A 14,486-nucleotide genomic window follows, 5' to 3' on the forward strand; every position below is an offset into this window, starting at 1 on the left:
TTTTTTGAAGTTTGAGTTTAAAAAAATATAATATGATAGGTTATTTACTTTAAATCTACTTAACATGTGTAAGGAGGTTTATTTTTTCAATTAAATGAAACAAACAGGCTATGCTGGCTTTAAAAAAGCCTTTAACTACTTTGACTTTAAGGTGTTATTGTCTCTCTTTATTCATAAAAAGCTGTGGATAACAGTGTTTGTGATTGCAATGCTGCCCCTTTGTATTTACATGTAAAGATGCTAAACTTAAGCTAGATAAATTACTCAAAATAAAGCTTCAGGGTTAGTTTGTCTGTAAAATTAGGGACCAGAGCTGTTTGGTTTATTGAATAATTAACAAAAATTAAGATTCAATTAAAGAAAAAGGATTTGCATATGGTCAAAACTGTGACGTGTGATGAAAACAAAGGGAAGGAAGACTCACATGCAATTAAAACTCACTGAAAAATGTCCATTATCAAGTGAAATGTCAAAACTTAAAACACTACGGAACGATTTATTTATTTATTTAACCTTAATTTAACCAGGTAAGTCAATTGAGAACCAATTCTCATTTGCATTAATGACCTGGGTGAAAACCACTAGAATGGCATCATAAAGACTGTATACACTCAGAGTAATCAGACACAGGTGTGATAACGAGACACAGGTGTGATAACGAGACACAGGTGTGATAACGAGACACAGGTGTGATAACGAGACACAGGTGTGATAACGAGACACAGGTGTGATAACGAGACACAGGTGTGATAACGAGACACAGGTGAAACTGATCAGGGTGCAATCAGACTGGAGGACTTTTTCCTCTAATCATACATTTTTATTTAGTGTATTTTTCTGATTCTGACCTTGAACCTTTATTTCAATTAAAAGTCCCTCATTTCTTTCCCTACAGCTCTAAAGTGTGAATATACAGCTTCTAAATATCCTGAGAAAGTAAATTTACTGATCTTAATAAATATTAAATCTCTCCTCAGGGATTAGAAAAATAAAATATAAACCATTAGATGTATCTCTGGCTTCACACTCTCATCCCATCCTCCTCTAACTTCACTTAAGCCATAAGCAACTCTGATGCATGACGCAGACGCAATCTTCACACATCTGGGGCCCATGATGGAGCATGTAAACCCAAACCACATGCCAGGCCTGATGATGTTACTCTGGAATGTTCTTATCAATGTCAGTGCTGCAGCCAGACCAGCTTCCCATCCTCTTCCATTCATGGGTGTGCTCTGCAGCCCTGGACCGCACTGAAAACAACGTCCACAGGCTCATGGATGGAAGAGATTCAAAGAAGGGGAAAAAAAGGGTAAGTGGGTTAGGGGTAAGTGGACTCACCCTCAGCATGACCCACCTCTCAGGAAAGACAGACACATTAAAACTGCCTCCTCCTCCTCCTCCTCCTCCTCCTCCTCTCTGTGTGTTCACTTCCCCTTTAAAGTGTACAAGAGCCTCACGCTTGGGCACTCGCTGCTGCGTCTGTCTTATCTGGGGAGGAATTGAAAGGTTGATGTGGTTAGCTGGAGGATAAAGAAAGTCTTTTGGTTTATTATAGGAGCGGTGCTGTTATAGTGTTTCCGCTGTGTGGATATGACATGCAGGGGGAAAGGATTGGAGATATCAGGGGTGTGATAAGAAGCTGTGTATCTTTGGCGGGGGAGAAATGACTGGACCGCTCAAATCAAGGTAAAAATCTCAGTATTTTATTTCAAATAATTCAAAATATGCAACAGATCATTTCTTATATCTGAGGATATATATATTAAGATATATAATTGCTGTTTTATTATGACTACAGACACATTTACATAGTGGAAACTCCACACAGTTTCAAACCTAATGGAAAAAAGTCCTATACATTCATATTTTAGCACATTTTTGATGAAAATGTATTTTAAAAGAAGCAGAAAAATCCAACATAACCAGATATAATGCTCAAAATAAAGAAGTCTTAAAAACAAATGTCATGTCCTTGTATTTTCCTTTAAAGACCCTTTAAAAGGAGTAATTACAGAAACTAAAACAGGACTTTGACACCATTAAATTCTCCTTATTTAACTTGCAGGTTGTAAATTGTATGTAATGTATGTGGACACCAGAAACACTGGTTCCATGTTGCAATGTTTACTTGTAACATCCTCATCCTATAAAACCTTAATTCCCTCAGTGAAACATCTTCTCCTGGGATACACAAGGAGTGTTTTCAGACTGTTAAATCATCACCAGGGCACGTATCACTTTCTAAAGTATGATAACACAAAAGGAAGGTGTAACTGCAGAGTCCCAGCTGATGAATTATTGAATGGGAGCAGGCTGACGTCCATTACCATGTGCTCTTATCTGTTAGCTATGAAAAGGTTAGATGTGTTGTTGCAGTGGTCAAGGAGAAGACAGGAAGGATGCATGCTGTATCTGATGTGCCGCTACGTACTTCAACTTATTTCCTGTATAAAGTGCTGCATAAATGACGTATATTTATAGATCAGCTGGAATATATGGATATGTATTTGACTTGTGTGAACCTCTTTTTAAATCATCCATCAAACAGAACCAATTCAGAAACGTCACTGACCTGAAAACGAGGGAACTAAAAGAGCACAAATGCGAATTCATTTCCTGATCATAGGGCTTCATGCGGCCTCAACCTTCTGATCTCAATCTACACAAACCTGTCGCTTCTATTATTTCACTTGAAAGCATCCTCTGTCCCCATCTTTTCCATCTTCCTCTTAAATAAATGACCGCATGTTTCTCTTTCCTTCCACTTCACAGCAGTCTGACGTCTGGTTGAAATCTTTAGCCTTTTGAGCCTGAACACTCTCCTTGGCGACCTTTTATTTGAGTTATTATGAGACTCTCTTTCTTCATAAGTCACGGCTCAAGTTTCACTGAATGTATTTGTCTGTAACTGTAATTGGCTTACAAGTGGTTTCCATAACAGTGAGGCCGTAGGGTAACATCTTCATCTTCATTATGTCTTACGTATACCTGATCTGGCTTCCACATTTGTCTTGCCTCTCCTCTCTGTTTCCTGCCTTGTTTTCTTGCAAACCTCATTTCTCTTCTCTCCTCCATTTCCTCTATTTTGCCGAAGCCTGTTTACACATGTTGAGCAATAAAAACAAACCAGAAGTTCACAAAGGTCAGCAATAATGAGTCACTTGATGCTGTAATCCGTCTGCTTTAACAAGTTTTCTGTCTCCCTTCAGAGCAGACGCAGCTTGATGGGAGTGGAGTGGGTCTTCAAATGGGAGGTAATCTGCAGATTTCACACCAGATGGAAGGCAACGACTCCCTGGCTCTGGTCTCTGGAGAGCGTCTTATCTATGCCATCACCATACCGCTGTCGACCTCCATCATCCTTGCAAACCTTGTAATCATTTTAGGTATCGTCTGGAACCGCCAGCTCCACAACACGCCAAACTACTTCTTCCTCAGCCTGCTGGTGGCAGACTTGTGCACAGGCCTGGCGTTACCTTTTATACCGTTAATGGGTGTGAACCGGGAGATGAGTTTGAACTCCTGCATGGTGGCTCACATATTCCCTAACTTCCTGTTCCTGGCGTTCCTTTTCAACCTCGTGATGGTGCACTACGAGCGCTACATTTGCATCGTGGACCCTTTGCATTACAACAACTTGTGGATGCATCGCAGTTTCCCGCTTGCGTTGCTCGTAGTTTGGGCGCCACCGCTTCTGTACGCATCACTACCAGCGTTTGGGTGGAATAACTGGACTGGACCGGATTGGAACAGCTGTTGTGCTGGAAGCCAAAAGGCGACGCCGCTTTCAAACTGCTTAACAAATGGAACCACCTGCTGCTCGTACAGAAGAGTATTCCCCAACGCTTTTATCTACCTGGAGGTGTACGGCCTCGTCTTGCCTGCGATTCTCACCATCGCTTGTATGACTGGACGAGTTCTGTGGATCACCAGAGGTCAGCTGAAGGACATCTGTCGTCTCCATCGCTCTGTGGAACGGGGAACTCAAGCGTCAGATCGGGAGCAGAGGCTGAACCTGCGCTACACTCGCTGCGTCGTAGCTGTGTCGCTCACGTTCCTCGCATGCTGGGTCCCCTACCTCATTTACATGCATGTCTGCATTGCGTTCTTGATCAGCGACACCAAATGGAGCTCCACCACCCATATTGTTCTGTCATGCACTGGTATTGGAAGCATGGCGGTGGTGCCGATAGTCTTAGGGTTAGCGAACAAGCAGTATACAGAACCTGCGTACAAACTTCTTCAGAAGCTACGAGACAGGTGGAGGCGAAGGACGCAGGGGACGGACGAGGTGGCTGTGTGAGGACACAGGGCGGACTGAATTTGAATATTTATAAGGATGAACATGAAATATTATGAGGTGAAGGTGCTCTGCAGATTGATCAAGGCCTTTGAAATCCAACAGAAAACACATCCACATTGATCTTTTTGATGGGATTAACATTACACGGGGCAGATCAGGACTTCAATTCCCACCCTACACCCTATGAAAGTAGACCTACAGCTAGTTCAACAAAGAAGACGTGCACATGCATCACAATGGTAATAAATGTAGGACATAGCCAAACTAGTTCTCTACTTCCGTCTCTAATTCTAACATGCAAATAATGACCTAGCTGAGGTAAAGGTTGCGAAGGCACAATGATTGAGTTTCATACAAATTTAACTGTGAAACCACAACCTGCTATTCGTGCTGTTATGTAAATCATAACTTAATGACATCCTGCATCAAGGTCAATAACACCAGCCTCGTATCAGCACTGTATGTCCTGTAAATGTCATAGACATAAAGCATATGCTCATTTCTCTCTGTGCTGCCTGTGTAACTGCTCGTAGATATTCCCCATCTGTCACCCACTTGACTGCAATGTTTACTCCTATTCCCCTCACTACTGTTTATCTATACACTGGTATGCGAGCTGAAGAGGGGAGAGGGATTCATCCACAGTCTGTGATACATCTGCGAGACAAGGAACGATTAGAGCAAGAACACAAGATTAAAGACGCACTACGAGAGTCTGAAAATATGAGTTCCCAGTTTCTGCCCTGTAGTGATGGATGTAGCCGTGACGGTAAATGATGGGAAAGCATTTTTTTTTTTACACCAGAGGAAAATCTGCTGCTTGCAAATACTTGTATTGGAGGCTTGAATGTTTTATTTGCTGTAAAGATTCATTCAAGGGAAATTTGATTTTCATTTGAGACTTGATTAAACACAGATAGATGTCATACCATTTGTTCCCCCATCACGTTGTGGTTTTAAATGTGTGCAGACAGTACGTGGGTGGGAAAGAGACAGCCGGTAAATGTGAGCTCAGGAGGGAAAGCAGAATTTAATCAAATTAAGAAGCAAACAAGGTACAAAGTGTTACAGGGCATTAGGAGAGATTGGATATCTCCATAAGGTCACTGTCTGTACCTTTTGAAACCATGTTCCAGTACTTTTCCACATTGGAATATCATGACGAAGGTGATCTGGGAAAAGAGGAGGGGGAAAAATGAGGCATGGTGACGCAGTCAGGCTCCAGCTAATGTATCTGGTAGAAAGACTTGTGCTGTCCCAGACACTGTGCCCAAAATACGCCTGGGCCCTTGGGACATTTTAAAAACAAAATTAGCTTACTATCTGTCCCTGCATTTTAAATTAATCAAATGAAACCACTCTTTATTGTCTACACTAAAATGTAGTTACAGCTAACAGACTGCCAGCTTCACTTAGCCAGGAAACACTGGGTTTGTTTACAATCAGAGAACGGCTATCTCATCTAAAAGCGAGTGATAACTGCTTAATTTAAAATATTTTAACATTTCTGTCCAGATGAGTTAATTCAAATGCACCTCTTTTAAAAACTGAGCTTTTAAATGTACTTTTAGATCTGCTTCCTGCCTCTCTAGGATATATGCTAAGTTAATCTCACTATCTCTTGGCTTGAGATGCTTATTTATGCCAGGCTACAGATATGAAGTGCATCAATCTTTTATCCAGCTTCTAAATATGTCCAATAAGTCTAAATATTTAGTTTCTACGCTCTTTGTGTGGGTTTCTATGAAAGCAAAAGGAAGCAGGCATTTTGTTCATGTTGCTTTATTCATCATATTCCATTGTAATGCTTGTCACAATCACAGTTAACTCTTAATGTCTTGTTGGTGACTTTATTGCGTCAGAGGTAAAAGGTGCAGATACATGTGACAGAAAGAGAACATCATCATTTTAGGCTTGCAAAGAAACTTCCCTTTCCATCCATTCAAAGTGACATTTAGCAGTTAGAGGAAGAACCTTGTGTGTGTCCGATCTGATATAAACAAGACGTGGACTAATTACCTGATGGATCTCACAGGTTACCTTTTTTTACTTCATATGGGAACTATTTTTCCTGCAAAATTTGAACAAACATGACATCGTATTGCATAAAGCTCACAATCTTATGACCACACACAAGTGGAAGAAATCTGAGAAATACACCGATGGCACCAGGATCACCACAAGTCTTGATTAATGCCAAAACAAAGATTTAAAAAATGTTAAAAACGCTGCTTGAGATAAAGTTTCTATTAACCTGAGAAGATGCTTTTATAAGACAGTTCACTCTGACAGAAATCCCAGAAACCTTGGATTATTGTAGTACTGATCACTTCAAAGATTTAATTTCACTACATTTGAACTCTTTAAATTCACATTTTTAGGTTTGATTCAGAAGAGACAGACTGCAAGTCAATCTTCAGAGTAGGTGGAGCTTTCAGACACAACCCTGCCTGCCTCCACTACCACTCGGATCAGCACTCGCTTCTTAGAGGCTGGGGACACCGACGTGATAACGGTGCCTTCTGGGATGTCGGTGCTTTCTGTGACGGCTGTGTGTTCAGGGGCTGGGTGCTTCTTGGGCAGGTGTGGCTTCTCTGGCAGGTGAACGTCTGCGTGCAAGTAAGGACTTGGATTGGTTTGGTTTTAGAAGTCTGAGCGAAAGAGAGGTTTGATTTTAGTGAGACATGAAATATGAATCAGTCGTAAATATGCTGATTTAAATGAAATGGATGCGGTTTTGTATTCTGTTTTCTTCCCTATTTTTTGTGTCTCTATATATTTGTTATCTACCTCCACCTGTGTTAGTTTCCTACATTTCCCATGATTCCTCACAACATTTTGACAGAGAAGATAAGTAAAAAGTTGGAAAGTTATAAGTAGGAAAGAGTTTGCCCAAGTACTGTATTTAAACAAAATTTTGAGGGAAAAGTACAGAACTTTAAAGTTTAAAAAATCTTACTTAAAGCTCCCTTAAGGAGATTTTTGGGTTATTAAAGAGACTGATTTTAATACTTATGTATCTTTAGGAAAAATTAAATTAAATTAAAGTGGTATCATTTTGTCCACAGGGGGTGCCAAAGTGAACACAAACCAAAAGCGTCCCACAGGAGCTTTAATAATTACATTTTTAATACATGGTTATTTTTACATCATGGTTTCAATTTTGAATATGTTATTTAAATGTTATATTTTTCCAACATGAATGGAAAAAGTGAAATACACCCAAAGCAACCCAGAAATGCAATGCCTGAAGATTTTAGAGTTTGTTCAGCTTCTTTAAATCTTACCTCCATTGCGCATGAGCTCCCTCATTCTGCACAGACATACAGAGGAGACAACTGTTAGTACAAGCACTGAAGAATGGTATGTTTCGTCATAGTCTGTATAAGAAGATGGATGTGAAGTGAAGCCAGAACATCTAGAGCTCCCTCTGCTGACTGGCTTAAGAACATGACATTAACCACCCCTCCTCTATTCTAACATATGGGGCAAATTACAAGAAGATGGAGACACATCATCCATGTTTCTAACAGTGACTACAATTTAAAAACACTAGTAGAAATCATTCCTACCTCTGCTCTTCGCCCTCCAGCAGCTTACGATACGTAGCGATCTCAATGTCCAGAGCCAGCTTCAGGTTCATCAGCTCTTGGTGTTCGCGGATCTGTCCCGCCAAGTCCTGCTTGGCCCGTCTCAGAGCCTCCTCCAGCTGCATGATGTCCCGGCGGGCGTTGTCCAGATTGGTGTCTCCATCTGTCCTCAGCACGTTGATTTCTTTCTTTAAGGCCTCCTCCTAAAGAGAGAAGAGAGGATCAGAGGCTTGTTAGAGGGGAAGGTTGTATGTTTATATCCTGGATTCTGTGTGATCTTAACCTTTCTCAGAAGAGCCTCCAGGTCCCCGGTTAACCTCTGAATGAGGCGCACCATGTCTGAGATGTCCCTCCTTATATCACGCACATCCTGCTCACGCTGTCCTGCATTGAGGACCATGGCATCCATCTAAGAGAGGAGCAAAAAGAGAACAAATAAAGTTAAGAATCAGTCTGCTCTTGGTGTGATTTCTTCTTCTGTGATTGTAAATAAACCTCTTCCTCACCTTCTTCTGGTTCCACTGCTCTGCTTCATCCCTGGTGCGGGAGGCCATGTTGGCATACTGATTCTTCACAGTCTCCACGATCTCGTCCATGTCCAGAGAGCGTTTGCTGTCGTCACGCAGGATCACAGTTTCATTCTGCACCTGAGACTCAAGCTCCTTGATCTCCTGCAGGGGGCGCACATGGGTACATCCATTAAGTGCTTTCAAACAACTTCTCTAAAAGAGAAAGAAGGAGGTAGTATCAAACAGAGTGCGTCATTACCTCGTCATAGCCAACCCTGAGGAAGTCCAGTTTCCCCATCAGGTCCTCCAGCTCAAGAGCCAGATCCACGGCCTCCAGGTGACCTTCATCTACATCCTGTTACACACATGAGCACAGCGAATGAATTCAGAGATGGTTAACAGTGCAGATATCTCTTTGGTGGAATAAATAAGTGACCTAACAAGTGTTGTGTACCTTTTTGGTTATGACAAACTCGTTCTCCAAGTCAGCTTTCTTGTGCATCTCGTCTTCGTAGCTGAAACCAAGAAAAACACAACATTTAAAGTTGATTTGTTGATGTGCAGGTGATAAAGCAGCATATTTTGGCCTACATGTCTGCACAAGAAGTCAACAGATGTTTAATTCAAGGGAAAAATAATCCCGTTCGTTAACACCATGACTCGCTGACCTCTTCTTGGTGTCCTCCACCTCGTCCTGCTTCTTCAGCAGGTCGGCATGCAGCTTTTCCCGGTCATTGAGCAGGTTCTCGATCTGCTGCTCCATCTCGTGCTCCAGCTGCTTCACGATGTCGTCAATTTTCCCTTCATAGTCCTCCTGCTCCTTGAGGATCTTCAGCTTTGTGTCCAGCTTTTTGTTCTCATCCTCCAGGTTTTTGACCTAAAACAGAAACAGAGTGCTCGATCCATCTATCATTGCATCCTTAGTTGAACAGATGTTTGTTTTTATTTTCATTTTTATCCAGTTTGCTCTAAAAACATCTCTCTTTACCTAATGTCCTCTAATTTACCACAAGATGGCGTCCAACCCTCAGGCCCATCATTCCTTACATAATGCAGGCCTGTACAATGACACACTTTCCATGGCCTCAGGACACAGAATTCATTGCAGGAGTCAGAGGCCTCTCATAATCCATACTCCAGGACTAAAAAACAGGTTTTATCCTCAGCAAAGGCTTGACATTTCAACCTTGAGCCTGTTGTAAATATTGATGTTCTTTTATGAGTGGTTGTAAAGTGTTTGCATTGCTTCAAAGGAGTGATCCTCACTGAAGAAATACATAAAAGCTGCAAAAAATGTCTACACAGTGAAAAAAGACAGATTTTTGAAAATGTAATAATAAAATATAGATTTTTTTAATATGGTTTAGACAGCTCAAACAACAAAAATAATAACCATTAACAAATAGAGACTCCTCTTTTAGTTTCCAACATTTTTTTTATGTTTTAAGTATTAATTCTGTCATTTTTCTGCAAGTGGCAAATTAACATTAATGGTATCTATTTGACAACTAATTAAAATAACCAATTAAAAAATGTATTATAATTGTATTTATTCTAAAACCTAATGTTAGAGAATGGTTGTTGCAATTAATATTATTAACATTAAGTTATTAATTCATTAATGACAATAAAAACAGCTACTGTTTACGACAACAAGTACACTATTACCACTACAACGAGGAGCTATTTAGCCTACTGCATTTACTACTACTCATAATAATAATAATAAAAATAATAGTAATACTAATAACAATAATAAAAAATAACAAATATTAATAATGATAGAAAATAATAACAATAATAACAACAATAATAAAACTAATAACAATAATAATAACAATTAAACATAAATACATAATAATAATAATAATAATAATAATAATAATAATAATAATAATAATAATAATAATAATAATAGTTATTTACACACCTTGTCAATGAGCCGGACGAACTTGTCGTTGAGTCCCACCATGTCATCCTTCTCTCTGGACTTCCCGGCCCCGTCCACCTTGTTGGTGGGTTGACTCTTCACGGGTCCGTTAGTCCCGGGACTGTAGGTCTGGCTGCTGTAGTCTTTAGCTTTAGACATTCTGCAGCTTTTCTTTCTCAGAGGGAGAACACCTGAGAGCTGAGCTGGTGAGCGGTGAAGGTGAAGGTACCTTCAGCCTGTTGTTCACCTGCTTTTAAGGTGCAGGAGGACCTCCCCATCACCTCCCCATCACCTCCCCATCCTCTGCATCTGTCCAATGAGAAGAAGACAAGTGCAAAGTTACAGTGAGAAAAACAGAAAAGTCAACATATAAAACTTGAAATTCAGCTTAGGACCAGTTTGTCCAGGTGTGGTGGTGGGCAGTGCGAGCCAATGGCATCCTTAGGGAGGATACACCTGGGACAACAGGTATAAAACCCACCTGTGTCCTCTCTTCCATCCATCAGGTGACTCTCCTGCCTTCCATCTCTCTACCATCCAGCCGCAGTGATGCCTTCAAACACATCCGCCAGCATGTTCGGTGGAGCCGGAGGCAGGGGCTCCAGAGTCTCCGTGGCCAGCCTGGAGGGTCTGCGCAGCGTGCTGCGTAACGAGCCGGATAAAGACTCCGCTCCTGCAGCTAAAGCCAAACCTGCAGCGGATCCTGCTCCAGCCCCCGCAGCTCAGCCCGCAGCCCCCGCTGACGACAAGCAGACTCTGCGAGGTCTGAACGACAGGCTGTCCGGGTTCCTGGGCAGGGTGAGGCAGCTGGAGAAGGAGAATGGAGACATGAAGAAGCAGATTGATGACATTTTGGCGAAGAGGAAGGCTCCAGAGGGACGGGACTGGGATGAGGTGGAGAAACCTCTGGATGACCTCAAGAAACAGGTCAGCATCAGACTTCTACCCTGATTTTCAAATACACATCAATCAGAATCACTTTGGTGTTTCATATTTCACATCAAGCTCATTTTCAGTATTTATATCCATGCAATATTTTCATTTTACACACATAAATCTGTCATCCATGTCATCCAAATGTTTAAATCTATTTGTGATGTGCATGTTTTCTCTTTTCAGATTAAAGACCTCACCATGGACAACGCCAAGCTGCTGCTGCAGATTGACAACACCAATCTAGCCAATGATGACTTTAAGGATAAGTGAGTTTCATGCATTCAAAGAAGGCAGTAATGAAGAGTCTGATTGATGATCTGAAAAGAAAAGAGTCTGTATGAATTGTGTAAATAACAGTAATGTTGTCTTCTTATTGTGCAGGCTGGAAGATGAGAAAAAGGCCCGTAAAGAGCTGGAAAAAGACGTGGAGGATTTGAAGAAGACCATTGAGGACACCAAGTTGAATGTCAAGCAGAGGCAGGCAGAGATCGACCTGGTGAAGGAGGAGATCGCTCGCCTGGAGAAGGAGCACAAAGAGGTGAGATTGGACACAGTGATATGACTACAAGATTGACAGATCATGTTTTTGGAAATGTAACCATGGTTTTTGTAGGAGGTGGACGACCTGTGTGACAAGATCAAGGACTCTGAAGTGAAGGTGGAGATCGATTCCCACAACTCAAACCAGGCTGAGGCGCTCAACAAGATCCGCCACCAGTACGAGAAGCTGGCCAAGAAGAACCTGAAGGAGACTGAAGACTGGTACCAGAGCAAGGTGCGTCACCCTGCAGAATCTGAGAGCTTAACTTCCTCTTGTATCTCATAGCTTATACCATTTCTACTTTTTTCCCCCTCCCCAGTTTGAGCACATCAAGGTAGAGCAGGCCCAAAACAACGAGGCCTTTACAACTGGAAAGACCGAGCTGAAGGATCTGCTCAAACAGAAACAAACCCTGGAGATTAAGATCCAAAGTCTGCACAGCATGGTAAGCACGCACACAAATATAATAACACATAATCATCACTGGGAGCACATTCTTTCACACAGAAGAGCTACACTTTTGCAAAATACAGTGACATAAGACGCACAATTGTCCTCCGTCAGCGCTAAAACCCTTGCAGCAGTTCTTCAGGAAGTGTACATAGAAAAATATTTACAGAGTTCTTCTTTTATGGTGTCAGGAATGTTAATGCCAGCTGCAGGGGTGTTAGTGTACCTGTCCTTTGCATGAGCATTCCTCACTCCCCTGTCATTATATTGTAAACCTGCATAAGCCAGACCGGCTCTGGGTTTTTGTGTGTGTGAGGGGCTACCGGGGTCTGCTCTTGCGCAACAAAACTGCAAACTTGAAAGTGTCAAAACTCCAGCGATAGCAATGTGACTTTTCATTCCTTATTTCAGAACCACAATCTGGAGGAAACCCTGAAATTCTCCAAAGTGGAGTACGGTCAACGCCTGGCCCCGCTCAATAAGCTGATCCTGGAGCTGGAGGGAGAGCTGAAGGAGGTGAGGGCAGAGGTGGAGCGCCTGGTGGAAACCAACAAGAACCTGCTGTGTGTGAAGATGAAGCTGGAGGCAGAAATCAATAACTACCAGCAGCTGATGCACGGCATGATGGCAGAACCCGAGAGGTGAGGATGCTCAGAGATTGCTTGTTTTGGTGAAATAGGGCTCCATCATTTTGTCACCTCACCCCTTGAAAGTCAGTTAAGAAACATATTTTTACAGATGTTGTTTTTTGGTACAAGCATAAACACACCCTCACACAAACAGCATGGTGTACCTGTTGCCTGCTCAGTGCGTTCGCATACTTATCCTCCTCTTTCCTAACAGCTCGGAGTTTTCTTTAGAGGACGCGCTGAGTAGCGGTAAGTTGTGGAACTAGAAGATAAAATAACGACACCGGCATGTCAGCGCTAACACCTGATTCTAAAGTTTATCTCTGCTGCTCACTGAAGAGAGATCAGAGCATCGCAAGCAGAGTTAAGCTTGAATTCTAACCCTCACATGTCACTTTTTGAAGGAAAATTTTTGGGAAATACACTCAGAGGTATTTGCTTTTTTTCCAATAGACTAGAAGATTAACTTAAAATAGTTAATGTCAGACAGAAAGTTGGTCTAAGTGTATTTCACAGAATGTTGAATGATTCCTTTAAAGCTAGCTGTGTCACTTTTAACACCACGTAACTGCATGCAATCACACCACATTTTAACACCACGTGATTGTGATGAGGAAAGGAGATTTTTTTACTGTATCTGTTCACTTCTTGTCCTTCTATCAGAACATCACACAGATTAAAAATGTTCTAACTGATAATCTGATTCATTTTGTTTCCAGACCAGCCAAAGCCTAAGGCTAAAGTGCAAGAACAAGTGAAGGAAGATGTTCTTGTGGAGCAAGCAAGTACCCCCTCTTTTGAATCTGCAACCCCCAAAGCCCCTGAAGATTCCCCTGCCCTGGAAGAAGAGCTCAATAAGGCCGAAGAGGTTGCTGTCGACAAAGCAGCAGCAGCAGCTCCCATCCCACCAAGCGACGGCTCAACTAAAAAGAAAACAAAGAAAAACAAAAAGAAGGATTCTAGCTCTTCCTCTTCCTCTTCTTCCTCCTCCTCCTCCTCCTCTTCTTCTTCTTCCTCTGATGATGATAAAAAGCCTAAGAATGAGGGTGAAGTGGCCAAAGCCTGAGCTCTATTCTCTGTAATGAATGGTTGACTGTAAACCTGTACAACTATCATGAGATCAATGAGATGTAATGTCTGAACTGTGAAATAAACTCATTTGAACTCAAGTAAAAGTTAAAGTCTCTTTTTCTACAGTGGTCAAACAGAAATGCATGCAAGTCTTTGAACAACACACATTCAAAATTACACATTGATCACTTTTGATTGCTCCCCTCCTAAGCAGTAGGGCCTTGAAATTGTTTCCTTATACCAAATATGGGAGACCTGCAGAAAAGTCTAGGAACTCCTGGTTTAATTGATTAATTGTTCTGCCTTCATAGTGTAGCACGTTGCCAAAATAAAAGTACACCACCAACTGGCATCATTTAGTTAGGATGGATATGATGGCAAAAATATTGAGCCTCTGTTGCTTTAAGTATATAATAGACATTAACACTGCCTAGCATAATATCATCTATGCTTAAAAGCTACTTCTGAAAGAGTTGAAACAAAGTGAGAACACTAAGACCAAACATACTGCTCACTTTAGTCAA

The 14,486-nt window shown here is 41.6% G+C and overlaps 3 protein-coding genes across 6 annotated transcripts; 2 read left to right on the plus strand and 1 right to left on the minus strand.

Moving 5' to 3' along the window:
- The first annotated feature begins 1,170 nt into the window (after positions 1-1,170).
- On the plus strand, positions 1,171-5,249 carry LOC117808024 (G-protein coupled bile acid receptor 1-like). 3 transcript variants are annotated; one of them, XM_034677439.1, is made up of 2 exons: positions 1,171-1,312; positions 3,213-5,249. In XM_034677439.1, exon 2 carries the CDS (start codon positions 3,251-3,253, stop codon positions 4,304-4,306), a length of 1,056 nt encoding a protein of 351 aa, XP_034533330.1. In that variant the 5' UTR covers positions 1,171-1,312; positions 3,213-3,250; the 3' UTR covers positions 4,307-5,249. The 3 variants fall into 3 exon arrangements, with proteins under 3 accessions (XP_034533330.1, XP_034533329.1, XP_034533331.1); XM_034677438.1 differs by lacking the exon at positions 1,171-1,312 and adding an exon at positions 1,488-1,689; XM_034677440.1 differs by lacking the exon at positions 1,171-1,312 and adding an exon at positions 1,488-1,689 and having other exon boundaries at positions 3,218-5,249.
- An 839-nt stretch (positions 5,250-6,088) lies between these two features.
- On the minus strand, positions 6,089-10,647 carry LOC117808023 (keratin, type II cytoskeletal 8-like). Its single transcript, XM_034677437.1, has 9 exons — positions 10,336-10,647; positions 9,074-9,282; positions 8,860-8,920; positions 8,665-8,760; positions 8,403-8,567; positions 8,180-8,305; positions 7,879-8,099; positions 7,594-7,619; positions 6,089-6,915 (listed from the first exon to the last, which is right to left on the minus strand). Exons 1-9 carry the CDS (start codon positions 10,492-10,494, stop codon positions 6,716-6,718), a joined length of 1,263 nt encoding a protein of 420 aa, XP_034533328.1. The 5' UTR covers positions 10,495-10,647; the 3' UTR covers positions 6,089-6,715.
- Positions 8,556-14,060, plus strand: LOC117808022 (keratin, type I cytoskeletal 18-like). 2 transcript variants are annotated; one of them, XM_034677436.1, is made up of 9 exons: positions 8,556-8,742; positions 10,877-11,262; positions 11,455-11,537; positions 11,653-11,809; positions 11,885-12,046; positions 12,132-12,257; positions 12,674-12,903; positions 13,106-13,140; positions 13,611-14,060. In XM_034677436.1, exons 2-9 carry the CDS (start codon positions 10,885-10,887, stop codon positions 13,955-13,957), a joined length of 1,518 nt encoding a protein of 505 aa, XP_034533327.1. In that variant the 5' UTR covers positions 8,556-8,742; positions 10,877-10,884; the 3' UTR covers positions 13,958-14,060. The 2 variants fall into 2 exon arrangements, with proteins under 2 accessions (XP_034533327.1, XP_034533326.1); XM_034677435.1 differs by lacking the exon at positions 8,556-8,742 and adding an exon at positions 10,404-10,679.
- Positions 14,061-14,486: the final 426 nt, after the last annotated feature.

This window comes from Notolabrus celidotus, chromosome 24 (genome assembly GCF_009762535.1).
Source record: "Notolabrus celidotus isolate fNotCel1 chromosome 24, fNotCel1.pri, whole genome shotgun sequence".
NCBI classification, from domain to species: domain Eukaryota; kingdom Metazoa; phylum Chordata; class Actinopteri; order Labriformes; family Labridae; genus Notolabrus; species Notolabrus celidotus.